Source organism: Apostichopus japonicus, chromosome 9 (genome assembly GCF_037975245.1).
Source record: "Apostichopus japonicus isolate 1M-3 chromosome 9, ASM3797524v1, whole genome shotgun sequence".
In the NCBI taxonomy this organism is placed as follows: Eukaryota; Metazoa; Echinodermata; class Holothuroidea; order Aspidochirotida; family Stichopodidae; genus Apostichopus; species Apostichopus japonicus.
Window position 1 is genome coordinate 25867168 of NC_092569.1, and position 20708 is coordinate 25887875.

The 20708-nt window shown below is 34.8% G+C and overlaps 1 protein-coding gene across 1 annotated transcript; it reads right to left on the minus strand.

The window, feature by feature from the left end:
* Nucleotides 1–8081: 8081 nt before the first annotated feature.
* LOC139974266 (microfibril-associated glycoprotein 4-like) lies at nt 8082–16174 on the minus strand. Its single transcript, XM_071981278.1, has 6 exons — nt 16090–16174; nt 14538–14606; nt 13472–13671; nt 12973–13287; nt 11590–11854; nt 8082–10791 (listed from the first exon to the last, which is right to left on the minus strand). The coding sequence occupies exons 1-6, from the start codon at nt 16157–16159 to the stop codon at nt 10547–10549; spliced, it is 1164 nt and encodes a 387-aa protein (XP_071837379.1). The 5' UTR covers nt 16160–16174; the 3' UTR covers nt 8082–10546.
* Between the last annotated feature and the right edge of the window lie 4534 nt (nt 16175–20708).

A 20708-nucleotide genomic window follows, 5' to 3' on the forward strand; every position in this document is an offset into this window, starting at 1 on the left:
ACCTATTTCTTCTGTTTTTACGTCCTCCTGCTTCCGAGGGCTTCTTCGGTATATCCTGAGTGGATACGTCGGACTTTTAATACTTACTATGAAGACTGTGTGGATAATCTTATAATTCAGCTGAAGCAAAGCCACATAAGATTTGCGTCTTGAATTAGGTCTTCATGCGTTGCTTTGAAAAATACCAAGAAGTTACTAATCAAAATAAGAACACGAAATTAAGTAAAATATTTCCAAGACTAATATCTGTTAGAATCAGATGTCAGATACGGAAACAACAATGTGCTAAGTAATACCTTTAGTAGAAAGCTGTACATTGGTGTCTTGTTCCGTGGACTTGGGGTTTCCATGAGTGGTAGTCTCCTCGTTTGAAGGCTGTTCTGATTTGTCACCTATTGTTAGTAATGATATATGTAAAACAAACTTTAGAAATGTCTTTTAGGTTTACATTCCTTCATTTGCGTTTGCGACATTTCAGCGACATTCATTTTCGTATTCCTTTGAGTACATCATCATCATCATCATCATCATCATCATCATCATCATCATCATCATCATCATCATCATCATCATCATCATCATCATCATCATCATCATCATTATCATCATCATTATTATAATCAGCATCAAACTCAAGCACCGATCTAAATATTCCTGACGTCTACCCTGTTTTACTTATTTTTTTTTACCTCCTGCTTCCTAGTGTTTCTTCGGTATGTCCTGGGTGTATACGTCGGACTCTTAATACATATAATGAAGACTGTGTGGATAACCTTATAATTCAGCTGAAGCAAAGCAATATAAGATATTTCCAAGACTAATATCTGTTGGAATCAGATGTCAGGTACGGAAGTCTGTTCAATAAGATTAAACCCACAAACTTATTTGACTTGGTTTGGTTATTCCTTTATGTTGAGACAACAAAGTGTTCTGTTATTTTCAAGTATTTTATCGATTGATCGCTAACTTCAAACGGGTTACAGTAAACCGTTTCTTATAATTTACCAATTTTTCACAGTCTACCAGATGAAGATATATGCAAATTAAACTCACATGTAAGATCTAAGGAATAGTTAACATTAAAAAAAATAATAGTTTTTGAAAACCAAATCAAGACATGGTACTCAGTGGCAAATATAAGTATAGTCTAGAAACACCGTTTGCTATTGAGAAAAAAAAGAAGATTAGATTTTTAGACCAGTGGAAGAGCATTCGAATGGGAGGTATCACATTGTTTTCTCTAACGAATTCTATGTTAAAGAGATATTACTTGTTGAAAATATTTGATAAACTTTAATTTGCTTATACAATTGTTGATTATACTAATTACAACGTTCAGCATACGAAATTAAATGGTAAATGATTTTTAAATTAAATTATTTTGTGTTTAATTAAGGACGCCATTATACCATTACCTTGTGTTGCAGTTGATGGGTGTGATGTCTGTTGATAACCGGGACATGGTCCAAAATTCTTATCTGTTCACAATGAATATAAAGCAACATTCGACATATTCATAGCATTAAAAAAAAGAGTAATCTTTTAAGCATAACGTTGAAACGTACAACGTTAGAAAAAATATCTGACTGATCATAACCGCTGCTGCACAAAGTCGGGTAAAATGTTTAACTCCAAACAACGTATCATTAGTTAAATGATCCCTGGAGTAGACACTACTTAAAGTTTCTTGCGTGACTCATTGTGACTGAAATTATTTGGTTATTATATGTTTTATTTGATATGATCTTCTGATATTTGTTTTTTCTACTTTTATATTTGAAATGTTTTATATTTAACCTGTTATAAATAAATGAAATGAAATTTGCTCAGTTTCACCGACATACATTTATTAAATTACAGTTATTATTTTAAATGTAGCGTCAAGTAATGATAAGCATCATTTCGTCCAAATGTGTGAATTTCATACAAATAAATCATACTATACCAGAAATGGATTCATTTACATATTAAGACGGACTGCACTGGCTGGACACACTGCACATACTTTTAATCCCAAAAATTATCATAAGCCTATAGATACACAGTGAGCTACATAAGCATATATTACACATTTAACATGCATATCTTGACCAGGGGCACAAACTCGTATGTTACTAATCAAGGGGGCTCAGTTCACCTCCTCCCCTTTGCTGACAGACAGAATATTGCAGCAAACAAGAGCTGTTGGTTTGAACCAAAATAGTGAAAGAGAGAGAAATCAACCCTCCCCTTAGTTCCCTTCCTTGGTGGCATCTTAGACGCCCCATCCCGAAAAAAGTGTTTGCGCCCCTATCTTGACAAAACACACATATGAACATTATTTTAACTGTGCCGTTTTACAACATTTTCATAAAAGAAAAAGAGATCAAAGTACAGTATAAATCTGTTTGAAAGTACAATCTATTTGTAATCTATTTATCGAACAAGCTAGACAAATTTTATAAATTTAAAAAACTATTATTAAATCATTTAATGACATGTGCGTAATACTTTGTAATATTTTCTTCATTATGTTTTATTGAAAACCTTTTTGAGATTTGGTCGAAAACACCTACCAAAGCTACTTTTTATTACTCAAAATAAGGGGTTTTTCAATCTTTTTTGGCGTCAAGAAAGGCAAAACAAAGGTTAAACTAGTCATCTGTTTCCTGTAATTCTTTTTTTTTACACAATGATCATATATAGGGTTTACAAAGATATTTTGCAAAGAGATAATAACAAACGACCTGTATTAGATATGATATTATGTAAAATATTCAATGTGATGAGAAATGCTTACTTGTCGACAGGGTGACAGCACAAAGATAGAAAATCAAAATAATGATGATTTTTGCCTTCCGGATCTTCATCTTCATTTTCCTGTTGTAAATTTAGTCAACACAAAATTCCCCAACGATCATTTGAATCCTCTAACACCAACAGCTGTAACTATTTTAAATTCATTTGCGGAATCACACACGTATTCCTTACCACTTCAAGGTGTGGTCATTAGGCAGACCAATCAAATCAGTTCTTTTTAAAATGGCGTAGATTGTGTAATCATCCAACCAAACAACGATTGGATCATGATATACGTAATTTCAAGCAGTTTTTTTTATTTGATAAAACAAAATGGCCTTGGAATCACCAATGGATCTTTCAGAAATTTTTTTTTTTTTTACAGGTTGGGATGTTTGGCACCGCATGGAAAGACGGCATAGGATAATGACACATGGAATAAGGAGTAGACAAGTAGACAAGTGTAATTGGTATTACCCTTAATATATTTAGGTTAAGCAAAGATGAACATTATAAAACCTGCTGATATTGTTGGTATTAGCCTTAATAACTTTAGGTTAACCAAAAATGAACATGATAAAACGTGCTGGTGTTCTTGGTATTAGCCTTAATATCTTTAGGTTAAGCAAGGATGAACATGATAAAAGGTGATTGAGTTGTTGGTATTAACCTTAATATACTTAGGTTTACCAAGGCTTAATATTATAAAACGTGTTGGAGTTATGATTATTAGCCTTAATTTCTTTAAGTTAATCAAGGATGAACATGAGAAAACGTGCTGGTGTTATTCGTATTGGCTTTAATATCTTTAGGTTAACCAAGAATGAACATGATCAAACGTGCTGGTGTTATTGGTATTAGCCTTAATATATGTAGGTTAACTAAAGATGAGCATGGTAAAGCGTGCTAGTGTTATTGGTATAAGCCCTTAATATCTTAAGGTTAACCAAGGATGAACATGATAAAACGTGCTGGTGATATTTGAATTAGGCTTAATATATTTTGGTTAACCACGGATGAACATGATAAAACGTGCTGGAGTTATTGGTATTAGCCTTAACTTATTTAGGTTAACCAAGGATGAACATGACAAAACGTGCTGGTGTCATTGGTAATAGCTATAATATCTTTAGGATAACCTCGGATGACGCAAGACCCAAGTACCAATGAACAGTCCTCATGTTTGAAGCCAAGAAAAACGATATCATAGTTTACATAATTGCTCAATCTAGCAAATGCACCTTTTATTTATTTTTTTCACTATCGTTGAAAATGATGAAACGACTATTTTTCTATTTCAGCTAAGAGCAGTAAACGCCAATGATAGGCGAAAGTAATAAAGCCATCTAAAAGCCAATTGTACAATACCATATTCTTTCTTCTAACATATTAAGTGAAGCATTATTTATTATTTTAATATTGACGCAGATTATTCTCTGAAAAAGAACAGTGAACTATTGGTATATATTACGCTCATTGAATTATTAACAATCGTTTTATTTGCTCTTTTTATTTCAATATCCTTAGAGTAGAAAAACCTTTGTTTATACGTTATAAAGTCAGAATGGACCTGCAGTTATCATATACGTGATAAATATCACTTATCATTTCTTCATTAGTGATTTTCATAGAGCCGGAGATCTATGACTTTTTAAATAAATCACTAAACAATGGCAGATATCTGCAATAAGGCAAGATGGTGGAGGTGTCGTCATGGAAATCAATGGCATCATTAACGAAGTTTTTACATAATAGTCATACAATTCAACCAATATTAATTACTGATCAAACCGAATATCGATTTCATATCTGTTGTACACAAATTTAGCGTATTGTTAGTGCGGGAGTAACTGACTTGGTAAGTTTATTGCTCACTAAACTGACCGTTGGTGGGAAGTAGGTACTATGACAGTAACTTATAGTGTGATATAAATGAATACTTTATATGACTTTATCATATTAAATACAAATATTAGATGTTGACCACTTCTAATTTTCAGAGTAATAAATTCTTGTACAATAGAGAATGATCATTGTAACATGCTTCCTTCAATTGGGATATCAGATCATACAACGTCTTGATGGATCAGATGTTTTTCCCGGGTCAATTTAGAAGAGATATTAGTGGGAGTGGATCTCTGTCTTGGTGACATATTCCGCGCAGAACAATAGGTCCATCCGTTTAGGTACAGCACGGTTAGCGTTCCACTCTGTATTTTCTAACGTAATTACGAGAAACAGAAAATTGTTTAAATACTTGCTTAACTTTGCGAATCTGAAGATTAGATGTTGTAAAAGTCTTGGAATAGAGGATATGAGGCGGGCATAATGTACGGTGACTATTCATATAAACTGCCCTCTTGATTTTTGATCTTCATCTCTGTTTGTAGTTGCATGTTTTAATACATGACGTCACCGAACAAAAGTGGTAAAATATAAAATATTGCTTCTCTATATATTTTGTTCTTCACATCCTTACAGTGCGGTTTCCATATTACATGTATGTGAAAAGCTGTGAAAGAAAAAACCCTAAGAGATGCCAAGTAGCTTAAGTAGTAGGTTGCTCTCAAATATATATCAAAATAAGAAAATTAATAGAAGAATAAATATTAATGAATCCTAGCTCACCCACAAAGAACACATTGTATATCTGTGTTGATCTTTTCGATCGAGTTTTATCTTTCATTGTGTCAGCAAATCCCCTGTACGTTTTTTATGTCTGAATGAAAAACATTACACTAAATTTACGTAATGTCAATATTTAACATGTAAAGGCTATTTATGCGTGGTATTGTTAGAGAGCCATAAATTATTATTTTAATATTGGCGCTTCTGATTCTCTGAAAAAGAACAGTGAACTATTGGTAATATATATTTCGTTCATTGAATTATTAACAATCGTTTTCCATTTGCTCTTTTTATTTAAATAGCCTTTAGAGTAGAAAAACCTTTGTTTATACGTTATAAAGTTAGAATGGACATGCAGTTATTATATACGTGATAAATATCACTAATCATTTCTTCATTAGTAACTTTTCATAGAGCCGGAGATCTATTCTGTCTTTATAACGTATAAACAAAGGTTTTCGTGTTCTAAAGGCTATTGAAATAAATCACTAAACATAGGTAGATATCTGAATGCTTGCCGAGCTTTGCAAATCTGAAGATTCACCAGATGCACACAGAGACAACAGTAACTATTGTAAATCTTAAAGTTTTGTACCACAATAAAAGCTGTGTCGTTCTATAAATCAGTAGCATGTGCTATTAGGATTACAGTAGAACTGAGGATATTTGTAATCCCAACAAATCAAGTTTAATGAATTTGTTGGGAGTACACATAGCCTCAGTTCTCACTGTAATCCTAAAAGCACATGCTACCGATTCAACAGATAAATCAGTACGATCCAGCTTTTACTGTGTTGCAAAACTTTAATAAGAGTTACAGTAATTATTTTAGTGCGCATGCGCGGTACAATAATTGGATTACTAGCCCGCTCCATCATCTTCATGGCTGGCTGGTGCATGCCTGCTGAACATACACTCTTAATAACAATCTCAAATTCACAGGTTGGTTACGCAAGACAAAATCCAGACTTAGATTGCAAAGAATTGTGGCGACAAATTACTTAATAGCCTAGCCTAGCTTTGGCGTCAGCAAACTGCCTGACAGTACAACCAGGCACATTGCTTGCAGCAGCCATTTGCTACCAAGGTTAGCTAAAAGTATTAGAAAATTAATTAGGGAGCAGTTAGTGACGCAACGCCTCTTGTAACGTTCTTAATGTGACATGGCGTTATATTACTATGGCCGTGTATGCCATATATTTCGTGTTTTTGATGATGATAAACCAGGGCCAGGAAATCGACCAAGCGGTTTTTAATAGACCGGAGGATGTTACATTTGCAATTATAGAATATTGGCCTACATTTATACGTTAGATTAATCGTCTAGTAGACCTTCGATGCAAAGCACCGTATGTTCGTAAAATTTCGCTAACTATGCGACGATGCAGTAACGTTAACATGTTGTTGAAGTTTACCAGTCCAGGACTCTGTGTACTTCTGCCACGTCCGAAACAGGCGTTATTCGAGATTGACAGCTTGGTTGTGATGGGTTTAGTCATAGTTTCTTCGTTTATATTGCAGGCGCATGTACTGTTTATAAATATTACACAATATAGCCTAGCTTTGTTCTACGTTAAAGAACCAAACGCCGAACTGACTTCTTCGTTACCGAAATAAGTTCAAAAGGGTCGCAGTAACAATTAAAGACCCCTCCATTGAATATTAACAACTGCTTACTTTGACCTTCACCACGCGCTTCAATGGCATGTGTTTGTATACAAATACAGTTGTTATAGGTACTGTGAATTGGTTGGTTCATTAGTTAATTTCACATGAATGCCGTTTTGTGGTCTATTGTGGTATAGTTCTTCTATTCCTGTGCGAACTTTACAACATAACCAAAAACCAAATTGCAATGCATTCTACAGCACCTGTTTTCGTACACGGTTGTATTCCAATTATGATGACGTTTAGCTAGGCACGTGTTGATTCTTTGTTGTCTTTAGAATCAACATAAACACAAAACAGAGACAATTCCAATAGTCTCCACATTTAAAAGAACTTAACAGCATGACTATCATATCAAAATATATAGAAATTGAAACAAATTATTAAAAACAAATAAAAACATCAAGTAATTTGGCTTCTATGATACTACGGCGTCAGATGTAAGGAGACGTCTTTTTATGAAATTACATAGTGACACAGCTTTTTACATTTGAACTAATCGAGGCTTCACTTAAAGAAAGATGGCGGTATTTAAATACAAAATGGAGCGTTATCGATGAATAACTTATTGAAGAGACACCTGTTACGCAATATTTAGCAAGGACGTTTGGATTGAATTCTAAAGTGAAAGATGAGTAGCTTCAATTAGAACACTATCAGCGAAGAACCTCAAAATAATCTTAAAGTGATCAACAATTAATTACACTACATAATATGAATCAATTTGAGCAACATAGCAATCATATCCACATTTAAATAGTTCTTCAGAAACCAAATTAAATAACGCAATATCCAAGCAGTATCTATTAATGTCCCTATAAAAAATATACGACATATGAAACAAGTGAACTAAATATAATTACAAAAAATTCTAGAAATATTCCGATAAAGAATGTGTGGATATTTTGTGAAGCCTGCAGCAACCATGGTGGCGGGCCTTTCTCTCATATCAAATGTGTCTAGAAGAAAGTGTTAATAGTTCAGCAAGCTGTTTCGACATTGAAGAACAGAAGTTTATAAATATAAAAACACGTAGTTTGATGGAAATATCTGTTACTAGTTTAGCTTTAAAGAATTTTCAGGACACATAATGAGTAGGAAATATTGAGTTCGAATACTTTGTACCACCCGAAATTCATTAGGTTCTACGTTCAACATTTCGTTTCATTTCAAATAATGAGCTAAACTTCCAACATTCAGTTTAATACCAATCTCAATTTTTAATATGAATTTTGCATTCATGAGGTTTTAATTAATACAATATATTTGTCAAGTCTCTTGTCGTAAATTATTTGATAAGCAACGCTCATTTGGTAAACAAAATCTACGAAATTTTACTTAATTTTATTTATTTAACTTCAAGAAAAACAAAACAAGCAACAACTTCCTTTAAGTTATGTAACACTGTGAACAATTGAATAATAGGCATATGTCTTAATATTACAAATTCGAGTTTAGTTCATTCATTTCTGAATTGACAGGTTTCTTTCAAAAATGCGGAACATTGATCATAAGGTATGTGTCACAAGAAGAGGAAGGTTTTATATTGGAAGAGAAAACCTATTGATATTTATAAACACAAAAATATGAAATAATTGAATGAATACAAATATCAACATTTTTTTCAACGAAACGTGGTAAATCATCAATGCAAATGTTTTTTTTATAAATGGTGTATCTAGTGATAATTTGTCATTATGGTAGTAATATGTCGTGTATATAAGACAGTATACTAAAATTTACTTAAAAGGTGAATTGATATGTATTTCTTTTATTCCAAATTTCTTCTGCCTTTCCTAGTTTGGTTATAACTAACCTATTACACATCAATTTTATAACTGCATGCTACTATAATAGGAAAATCCGTTCATTAGTTTTCTGATGCGTACCGATTGTATTCTAACATAATTTCTCCTTTGTTTTTATGGTATATTTACTTTGGAATGGTAGTTAATAAAACAAAACGTTGTTCCTTTACCAGGCTTAAGACGTGGGCGAAGATATGGGGATGAATTAACGTTTAGAATGACACAAGTACTAGCGATTATTATTTTTAGTATAATTGGCTATGTAAAGATAATATGTTTTATGATCTAAAAATGTTGCTGCTGATTGTTTATTGATGTTCTCACTAATATAAATAATTATGAATATTTATGAATATTTTCTCAGCTATTGGAATAGATCAATATATATTCTCATAATTAATACTACTTGTTTCATATATACATATATTCCAATATATATTCCCCATACATATATTGCCATCAAGAATATTAATGTTGCCAATCGTGTTTATACATGGATGTTGCTATCAAATATTTTACAACTTTACAGGTAAACCCAACCAGAGGGGAATAATACCAATGAACGGCAATACAAACAATGTCATGTGACTTCAAAACCACATCATTTGTTCTTTTTTCTTCTTCTTCTTCTTTGCAAAGTCTATGAACGGACCTGCCTTCATCATATCATGAAAATGAAATTCAAGTTTTACATCGGCTTTCGGAGCTGGTCATAATGATTAAGCAATCATGTGTTTCTTTGCTGTGCTTGTTATTATCTTTGGTTCATATCAAAGCAGGGAGTCATTATGTTTAAGGATCTTCTTTTCTATATACTTCATGGCCGAACCATGCCTTGCTTCTTACGTTACCAAAATAAACAAGTCCATATATCCTCTATGGAAAAACTACATATTGAGAGGTGTTTCTATATTTATATGTGTTTGTCCCAATTGGGTAGATTAATTTAAAGCCATATACAGAGGTTGAAGTACTGTTAGGAACAGTCTAGTTTAATTAATTAAACCATAATATGTTTTATTGAAGATATAATTACTTAGTGAAATAACATTATCTTGAATTGAGAATATCAGTTACCGTTATTTGAATGCTAAGCATATGAAGAAAAGGTGCTGAACAGTTGTCATTTACCAATACATAAAAAGTCAATATATTGCAACGGATTGTATATTTAAATATTTATAAATACGTACATAAAAGGCACATGGAGGCTGGAACTTTACAACGTTAAACGGTAAAGCAATATTGATGGATTAAGTCAAGCAGGTTATATGGATATATATAGATAAAAGGAACAAAAGAGTAACGTTTAACCCAGCAAGCTAGTTTACATAGTTTTTTTTTCTATGCCAACAACCCCTGGGGATGTATTTTTCAGTAAGACAAAGATTGTGCCTTTTACATGATGTAGGGTATGGTTTTAGTGTATGCAAGGATTCTTCGTTCAGGGTGTATGGTAGCGTGTATTGGCAAAAACCAAAGAAATAACTAATTTGTTGTTGTTCGGACTGCGGGAATAGGAAAAGCTGTGACATGACAACATATATGCACCGATCGTGCTTGCTGACACGTTATATTGAACGAGTAATTAGTGACAGCCAAATAATATTTTCTAGTCTATACACATTTATATCGATCGCGTATACAATCCAGCAGATGCATATCTAGACAGGTCGTATCTTCATCTCAGTGTACAAGATACCAGTCGAGCCCGCAGGCAGATCATACCAGTATATTCCTGAAGGAGATGGACCAAGGTAGACACCATTGAGATTAGAGAATGCACAGTCATTGAACCACCAACCACCTTTGTAAATGTCAGCACAGTTACGATTACTTCCAGCATCATTGTCCCTATCGATGGTGCTGAAGTTATGATTCAGATGATATCGCAGCTCATCTCCTAAACCTAGAACGTTAGATGCAGATTTGAAGGGAATAAATAAAAAAAACACTCCAACATAAGACAAACAAATCGGGTCACCATAAATATCTAGATAAGAAACGAATACAAGATGATGGACAATCGCATTAATTATATGCCCTTGTGTATCTCTAGAACTAACACTTTATCATATTAATATTACATACAACACTTATAATTTTTGAGTCACATCATTTCATACACACGCCCTCCCCCCGTCCCCCCCCCCCCTTCTCCCTCTTATCACTTAATTGTAGAAGATATAGAGAGTATGCGCATACGTGTGAACTTTTTGCATGCATAAAGAACTAAGGGTCAATATATCATTGTACATCACAGGCTTTACATTCTCTGCATCCAGAAACAACAGGTTGTACAATGATTTCCCGAGGTATGGACTACTTTTTAAGTTAAACGATGTATTAAGGTATCTAAAGCCAAAGAGAAACATGGTCGGTAATGAGCCATTCAACCAAGCTAGTGTTAAACAGTTTTGATGTTCCTGCATGTTACCAAATCTACAGCATACTAAACTCAACCTTAACGTTTCAGCTCTACCTATTAGAGTAGGCCACAAAAAGAACGAAAAACACTCATTGAGAGTAGACTTAAAATGAACGCCTATTATATAACCACATTTTAATCAGACATACGCCTCGATTAATTTCGGGTTTTTTTTCTGCCTGAAGAACAAGGTATCAAGATGAAGTCGACTAAAGTTGCCACTGCTCAATCATAGTTTATATAATTATGTGCTGAATACGTCCAAACTTATAAACAAACCTGCAGTTCCACTGTAAGTTCCCAGTTCAGACAGTCTGTAATTGTCACTTTCATCATGAATGCGGAATAAGTCATACTTCGCATAGTGTAGAGCTCCATCTTTGTTCACCATATCGATCCGCAGTTGATAGTCGTCTTGATTGGTGAGGTAATACAACTTATCATTACCCAACCAGAACTCATGGTCCAGCTCACCAAAGCCTTCTTTATAGCTCATCCAGTTACGATTGAAGTCAACGGAACCATCCGCACGACGTTGGAATATCTTTAGAAAGAGAATTAAATAATAATTATAATAACAATAAATTAACGATAGTGATTGAAATTGTGGTGCTGAAACCAACTTATACAAATGTCGGAAATGTCACTCCATGCTTAATTTGGCTATAGCCGGTTATCTGCTTTTACCCTTCTCTCTGCGAAGAATAAACGTAAGTTTTCAATTGACTGAAAAATATATGTCGTTGAAATGACTACGATTGGTAATACTTTGTCTTCCAATGATCACTCCACCCGAGTCGAACTGCTTTGAGTCAACTGAGGATGTCGAAATTTGGTGAGATCTGATTTTATTACTCAAACATATTTAGATTTGACACCAGCCCCCTCCCCCACCCTTCAAAAAAAAAGACGCTCAATGATATTTGTACAGAAAAACGTTTCTCGGTAAGGAAGTCACGATAAAAATGATATGAATTTTAATAAATATAGATCCAGATTGGGAAGAAAAAAAATTGTTGAAAGGCGACCTCTCTCTACTGAATTGATTCAGACTGCTACGATGAGATATGTTGCCAAATAGATATCCAGGAAAGCCCATTCTACATGCATTCCGTCTAGAAATGAACATATACGCCTCCTAACAAACTATTGTTCTCGAAGGATTAATGTCTAGGTCACTTAAATAAAACAATTTGTGAAATTTACCTTTAATATCTGAGCGGGAGAACGGATGAATGAACACGCACCAAGTGATGCATTCAATCTTGGGACTCTCTTCACCGTGACCACACGGGGAATTATAAGGAGCAGATTTAAAAATACATACCAGAATATGTCATGGCACTAAACTTACCGTCCATCCTCCTCCGTCAGTCATATTATACATATACAACATACCGTCTATACTATAGGATGTCATATTAGACTTACCGTCCATCCTCCTCCGTCAGTCATATTATAGATATACACTATATCGTCTATACTATAGGATGTCATACTAGACTTACCGTCCATTCTCCTCCGTCAGTCATATTATACATATACAATATATCGTCTATACTGTAGGATGTCATACTAGACTCACCGTCCATCCTCCTCCTTCAGTCATATTATACATATACAATATATCGTATATACTATAGGATGTCATACTAGACTTACCGTCCATCCTCCTCCGTCAGTCATATTACAGAAGACGGTAAAGGGCACTCCAGTCCAATAACTTGGTTTGATGATATATAGTCCGTCCACTGTGAAACCAGCGTCGAAGTAATCCCAGCAGTTTGTCATATTTGTGGGCACACAAGTCTCTCCGTTTCCTGTGTATCCTTCATTACAATAACACTTGCGCACGTCGCCGCGTATCTCACAGTTTGCATTAGAGTTACAACTGTAAGCTTCGTTCACGAGTATATGTCCATTTGAGCACTTGTAAATTCTTGTACAGTTGGCATTAACGAGAAGTGAACCGTGATTCTAAAAAAAAAATAAGCATTGGGATGAGTACAAATTTATAATGCATATTCATACATACAAACATACATATTGCAGAGTACATTGCAGAACCTTTGTCGGTTGGCTTGATGACAATTTCATCACGCTTCTGGAGTTCATTCATGGTCTCTCAGTTTTGAGATAATTGTTTAAATTGAAACCTTACCAACGCATCATAATTATTGTTAGGGATGACACAGTCCGCACCCATATTGGTAGAAATAGACGGACCTTCCTGTGCTGTGGTAGTGATCTTTGTAGTGGAAGATTCTGTTGCTGTCTTGGCGCCTGGTTTAGTGGTCAATTCTGATGGAGTAGTTCGAGTTGCGACTTCAATCAGTTGATAATTAGTCATTGTTAATGTGCCTGAAACATAAGTACATCTCATTATGGTATTCGGACTTGTTTTATGATATTCAATTCAAGCAGTTTGCATAGTTTTGTAGATGATTGGAAGTAAAAGTTTAATATCTTCATTAGAACTTGTAAAATTCAATGATGTACTAAGGCTACATATTAGCACCATTAGAATGTTAAGAAGTTAAAATCCAGGTCCACACTTTTGTGTCATTTCCTTCCATTACAAGGTATAAATAGATGTTTTCAGACATTTCCTCCGTGAAATTGGGTCAAAAAAGTGGACGATACGAGTAAAGCCTATGTAGGTTACATTCGTGTAAAACACACGCCGATATGGGCGGATGCAGTGATTTTAATTAAATCGTTCGCGCCATTAGGGCAACAGAAAATAAATTTCTTTCTTTCGATTGCATCAGCCTTTATTCATTAAACACACCTGGTCAGAGTGCATTTAGATCAAGAAACATTGAATCTGCTTAGGAAGTTTGTTTTTAGAAAATTCATCAGCAAACACGTATCGTAACTTTAATTTAAAGACACAAAGCAACAGTAAAATGCTATTTCTTCTATTTTCAAGAAGAAACAGAAACTTCAGAAAGCCCTGATCACCGGCACGTTTTGATGGTACGGAAACCCTACTTTATTTTATAACTAATTTATATTTAAAGTGTGTTCGATTTTCCATGTTGGAGGTTTCCCATTATGTCCAAAAAAATCAATTCTCCACACAAAGGGATCGTGCTTGTTGTTTATCCAAGCAAATTACTATGTAAACTTTATTTCGAAACAAAATAATAAACTGGTAAATTTATGATCATATTTTTAGAAACTTTTTAGAAATTTACATTGACTTGCAATACATTTAACATTACCTTGTGTGGTCGAAGATGGTAAGTGTTTCTCTCTAGTGTTGGTGCATCGGAAGTAACCATAAACTTCATCTGTAAACGAGCATTAATAAAACAATTTTTGTAAACAAATAATGACACACACACAAATCCAAATTTATGTTGAAATCCAGGGTAAATGGTCGAAGAGGTAATATTAATAAATATATATATGTATAGATATATACATACATATATATTTATTTACATATATATGGCCTTCATGTTAATGTCATTCCATTGTTGTATGAACTCTGACCACTCGCCTGAAACATGTTCCTGTAAACTCTATGTACACAATAGGATATACTTGGATGATATTCTACGCCATTTGTAATTGATAACATGTCATTTAATGTCTTATAATTCGCATTGAGTGCTGTTTTGCATCTTAGTCACTGACCTAGTGGCTTGTCTATTGGAATACAGTGTCCTGTCACTTTAATTAATTAATCTCATGAAGCTTTTCAAATGGTTTATTTCTTAAAAATTAGAAAGTGTTATGAAGAACAACATAGACTACTATATATGATTTCGAATGGTCTGCACGACATCGACATTTTATTTCCTTTCACCCTCTTAAGCTTTTTCAATACGGGAACGTAAAAAAAACGGTAACGTTGATTTTGTTCTACAACAGTGTAGCTTAGCATCCCTGCATATAATGGTTACAATGCATAGTTTTGTTTATTAAATCAACTCACTAGATAACATGGGATTTACATGGCCACAGGATAGAAGACCAACCCGTTCTCTTGAAATAGACAAATGTGACGTATTCCCTGAAACCTAGACAAATTTTCTCACTATTTGATAAAAGAAATTAAATTATTAATGCTCTTTGGAGTCACATATTCATTTGCCTATTTCAGACTCACGATTTCACTCACTCACTATGAGTGTATACTGCTTCATGACATCCAACAAAATCCTTGTTCAAAATCTCCACAGAGAATAGTTGTCTCCTACGCGACAGCATAGTAAATTACATGTTAAATGATAACAGATTTATGAACGTGTTTTCATGATGTTACATAATACACCGTGTCATAATAAATACATTATTTGGAAACATCGTCTTTCTTTCTTTAATGCTCCTCGGATTTTTTTTTTGTTATACTTTTAAACGCATAACCCAGTATATCATAATTTTGAAAATTAAAGGGATAGATAATCAGTTTTGTTTAAATGAACAATGGTGACAATATTGATATCTTCCATTTAGCTCTTCGCAACCTTTTTAGATCACGACTCAAAATAAAAATGAAATAAAAAGTCGACATTGGGCTGCAACCCATCGATCAGCCCGTGACGCCATTCCACTCCAGCCCCCCCCCTACCTCCACCACCACCAAATTTATCACTACAATTCCACTGAAATTTATATGGTTGCCAATGTGATGGTTGACATTGTATGTTTCATTGCCACCCGTTTTTCGTTCTAATTGATTATTGTCACTGAGGACATTTTGATCCTAAGCAGATTGCACTTTAATTTGTAGTTCTCGTGAATTTGTTAGATAAAATATAACCTTACCTGCCGTCAAAATAACAGTTGTAAGATTAAACAGCAAAGTAGCGATGAACGTAGATTTCAGAATCTTCATGTTCCTATTACTTGTGTAAATGTTCAGCAATACAATATAGGAAACAACTTCGATTGATCAAATATGCTTGAATAAGTCCTCTCTCCTTTTTCATAAAATGAATCCGCTCAAGCTGAAAGTTGTGACGGTTTTCATAGCCATAGACAAATTCACGCTCATTATAAGTTTCAGGGCGTGGTTATTAAGTATCCGTCTAAAAAAAGTTCTTATTGAATGACGTTTCGTTGCTTTTGCATCCAATCAAATCACGATTAAAAGTGACATTGATTTGATTTCAAAAAGGTTTCTCTGCGTTCAGTTTAGGTAACTGGAATTTGCGTGACACAAAAGCACTACTATATTGATAAAATCACAAACAACAATAATATTTTAAGCATGTTCAATATTCGTCAACATACGAAATTGTAAAGTTACTTAAGTATTACAGTTATGTTGAAAGTAACGGCATTATTCAACATACTTCAAATGTGAGAGTCGTTGTAGCTAGCCTCAAACGTAAACAATGAGAGCTTGATTTTACAAGTCAGACTAAGGCTACACGTATAGTAAGCTAAATCGTATAAATGCTTTTAAGTTGGTTTAAGGTAAAATCGATAATATCGTTATTGCTTTCCACCGAACATAATAGCAGTCAGACTCTCAAATCTGATTGCTTTAATACTTTGGTGTGCCTTGTAAAGATCAAGTTGGATTACTTGGAGTTTTGACGCATCAAGTTGTTTTATATGTGTTGTTTTATAAAACAGTAAGGGTTGCCATGTGAAATGAGGATCACCAGTTGTAGAAGCTTTGTTATGTTGTGACAAGGATAAGACGAAATATCATTCCAAACTTTCCTTTCAATATTACGATCGATAAAATATATATTCAGAAACCATATGATCTTGTGAAGTTAATTCTTCTGTAGTTCAAAGGTACAAATGTGTTTGTTTCATATTAAAAAATACTGTGCTGCATTAAATACGGTATTTCTCTTAGTTTGTAAGAGTAAGCCGGCTACGTCAGACATTGGATTGTGAAGTTAAAAGATAGATTAAAGTATATTTTATGTGAAATTCATTCCATTAATTTATTTTTGGAAAACATTTTCGAGCATTTATATTAAACTAAGAAATATGTTTGCGTTGGTTTCGGTAATTTTTTCAATACTGCATATTTCATGTTAACATTTTTTATTTTAGCTCGATTCAACAGGTGATCAATACATTTTTCGACTTCTTCTTTTTTTTTTGACATTAGAATTATATACATATTAAGTTCATTCACAATGTAATGCGAGTAGAATAGAACTGTCAATTACATTTGCTGCTGATGAACAGATTATAATGGTTATTATATTGGTCTTGACCAATTGTAATCTTATGTTTATTAACGCGTTTCTCAAGAAATATGCCTGAACCCCAAAGACCACGGTTGTTTATGAACGTTAATTCATGTGTACGAATTCGGTAATACAGAATATAAAAGTCAGTCACGTCAGTCTAGTCACGAATACTGTACCTTATATTGTATGAGCTTTGTACAGTTGTGCTATTATAATCTCACTCGAAATGGAAATATATGAAAATGACAATGTAAATACAATTATGGCGGATTAATATAAAGGAAACGTCATAATTCAGTATGGTGGAATCGATATTGTTTTGAGCGTTGACTTTTTATGAAACAACTTGCGAATTGATGTTGCTATAACAACATATTTGTTGTATTTATATTAATTTTCTATTTGGCTATACGCCAAAAGTCGTCGAGGGTTTTTTCTTTTATAAACAATACCAATTGTTCCTTAAAATCCAGGAACGCAAAGTAAAGCATTATATTTATAGTCACAGTGCCCTTCGTGTACTACACTGTTCACGCAGATTAAATCTTAGAAGCTCTCTACGTCAGTTATTGTTATTCGAAATGAAACGCATGGTCATCACATCCACGATCGTGCATATACGTGATGAGTGCGGCCGGTTAAAAATCAATCTTGCGTTCTTTTCGAGAGCCATTCCTACAGTACGTGCCTAGAATCTTGATGTTGCGCACTTGTGACTAATGAAATCAGAAGAAATGATATGAACATTTCGCTAAAAGTAACTGAAGTAGCGCAAATTATCCATGGCGTTCACATTATCGTACTTTCATTTAGGAAGCGGAATCTCAAGGAGGCGCCCCCCCCCCCCACCACCCTTCTTCACAGGATGTGGTTCTGAATTTGGCACCAGTTAACTTAATTAAAATTAAACTATTTTGTGAACATATGTCCATAACTACTAAACAACTTGTATGAGTCACATGGATGTAAAAACAACATGGCTAGCAGCTTACCTACCGGGCTTAGCACCATATATGTGTGTGTCCGAAAACTCCTCGGCAATATGTCATTATCTCAAAAACACTCAATAGTATCTTTAAACCCAGTGGAAAAGTTCTATTTTTGCATCTAGGGAGGGGGGGGGGGTTGAGCGGATGAGAATAAAGCATTTATATTTACTAATTTCACAACACAATGTTTGATCTACTTTTATGGTATACACGAGCCATTAAGAGCCTGATGGGCCTAGCGCGCTGAGTCAGTCACTAAACCTGAAGTGTGGTGGGGAAATGCGATATTGTTTCCCCCATCCTTGGGAAAGCGGGGACGTGTCTCCCTGCAACACCCTCCCCCACCACCCCCCCCCCTCTCGTGATGACGCCCTTGCGTTTATGATACATTCTAATGTACAAATCATGTAATACTATCCGTGTACTGTACAGGTTGTGTTTCACGAGGCAAGATGTTTTTCCCATTTATCTTCATAGTAAAAGCATTTTTCTATTCAATAATACTGTAACTAAACTACCCTAGTATCTTTGAATTCAAAGCTATATGTGGCGTTGTATATACTGTCGCAAAGATAGTGAATTTCTTTCATTCGTTATGCAAAATATGGGTCTTTGGCTTATCTTTAGTCCATAACTTGGATCGTGCTTGACGAAGTTTTATATTCATTGACATACGGGACAAAAACACAGCGATGTACAAAACTTGAACCAGCGTAACGTTAACGTTTACTTTGTAAAACCGTCTTTAGTGTTCCTCTTCTTTTGCCGGTCTTATAACTAGCAGTCTTTGAGCAGAGCATTTTGCCTATTTCTTTACGCTGTGTCTGAAAACGTATGCTATCTTCATTAATAGAAAACCTCCCTGGTTCACATGAGTTGCACAATTATTTAGTGTAAAATGTGTGTACAAGCACTACATGATTGTGATTTGACCTAAGGTCGCGGAAAACTCTTGATTTCTGATTAACAGATTTGTCTAAGCTTGTAAAATTGCAATTCTTACAGAGGATTCCTAGTCCTATGACGTAGTAGCAACCCCGCACCTGGTCTTTTGTTCTCAGCGCCGAGCTCTCCGGTCTCCGGAAGTCTTGTGACAGCTGTCCAGTGGCGGAGTTCTTTGAAGCATCAATTTCTCACGCGCTTGATCTTGTGCCAAATATTAGAGTCGCAACTGAAAGTTATTTTCATCTCCAGTTCTTGACACTACTTGACAATATATCATGATAAAACACAGGGGCGTATCCAGGATTTTCCAATAGGGGGCGTCAGGCATGAGTGATCGCCGTCCTGGGGGATGGGTCTAAGGGGAGGGGGTGGAAAATTTTTGCTTTCGAAGAAGGGCTGAAATGCAAAATGGTGTCATATGCATGGGCGGCGATCCGTACTTCCGAGTGGGGGGGGGGGATATGACCTTGCTGACTATATAAGCGTAGCGCCACCATGAGTTGGCGCGAAGCGTACAAGAAAATTTTGGGATTAACAAACCCTCTAGATGGCCGGAAACGGCACTTCCCGAGGTTTCCAAGCGGCATATACCCAACTTTAAAATAGGGATGTCATGTCCGAAATATCTCATAATCAGGATCCAAAATACCATTTTTTTTAATTTCGGGTGTTATTGTAATATTGTGACGAGCCCGGCTCCTCCGATAGTAATACTATATCGGGACTCGCGATAGAAAGGTACTGGGGTTATCTTGATGCCGTATTTATGCTTCTTCAGGAGATGTCTCGAACGGGAGAAAACAATGAGTTCACAGAAAAACAATTTGACGAGATAGGATTTGATTAATGATTCGGTATAATTTCTTCTCTGTCGATTCTCTTTACAAATAAAACTAAATTACAATGATTTGACTTGACTTGACTCCGTCAATTAAACAATTAGGAGGAGTGATGAAATGGTAACGAAGCAATGACGAAGCGACGAACTGATGACGGAGTCACGAACTTATGACGGAGTGATAAATTTGCGACGGAGTGAAGAATTGCGACAACATGCCGCCTTTTATACCATACTTCTATAAAATCCCTCTGCGCACAATCAGTAGGCAGCCAATAACCTGACCATCCTGTATTAACTTAACGATATAAAAATAAGTGCGCTGGCACTGATCTGCCCTGATTGGGTGGGAGTTTAGAAGTCCATCCCCTTTCTATGGAAACTTCCATACCACGTGAGAGAACCTTCTCGAATGTTCCACAGACATAATGGAATCTATTTTGGGAAAAGGCC

What these genes read in the sequence shown, in the direction of transcription:
- LOC139974266 (XM_071981278.1), bottom strand. Translation starts at nt 16,159, where the DNA reads ATGAAGATTCTGAAATCTACGTTCATCGCTACTTTGCTGTTTAATCTT. An exon ending in ACAATAATTATGATGCGTTG is followed by an intron (nt 13,288 to 13,471) that starts GTAAGGTTTCAA and finishes TTTTTTTTTTAG; the next exon opens with AATCACGGTTCACTTCTCGT. An exon ending in AACTTACAGTGGAACTGCAG is followed by an intron (nt 10,792 to 11,589) that starts GTTTGTTTATAA and finishes CTAACGTTCTAG; the next exon opens with GTTTAGGAGATGAGCTGCGA.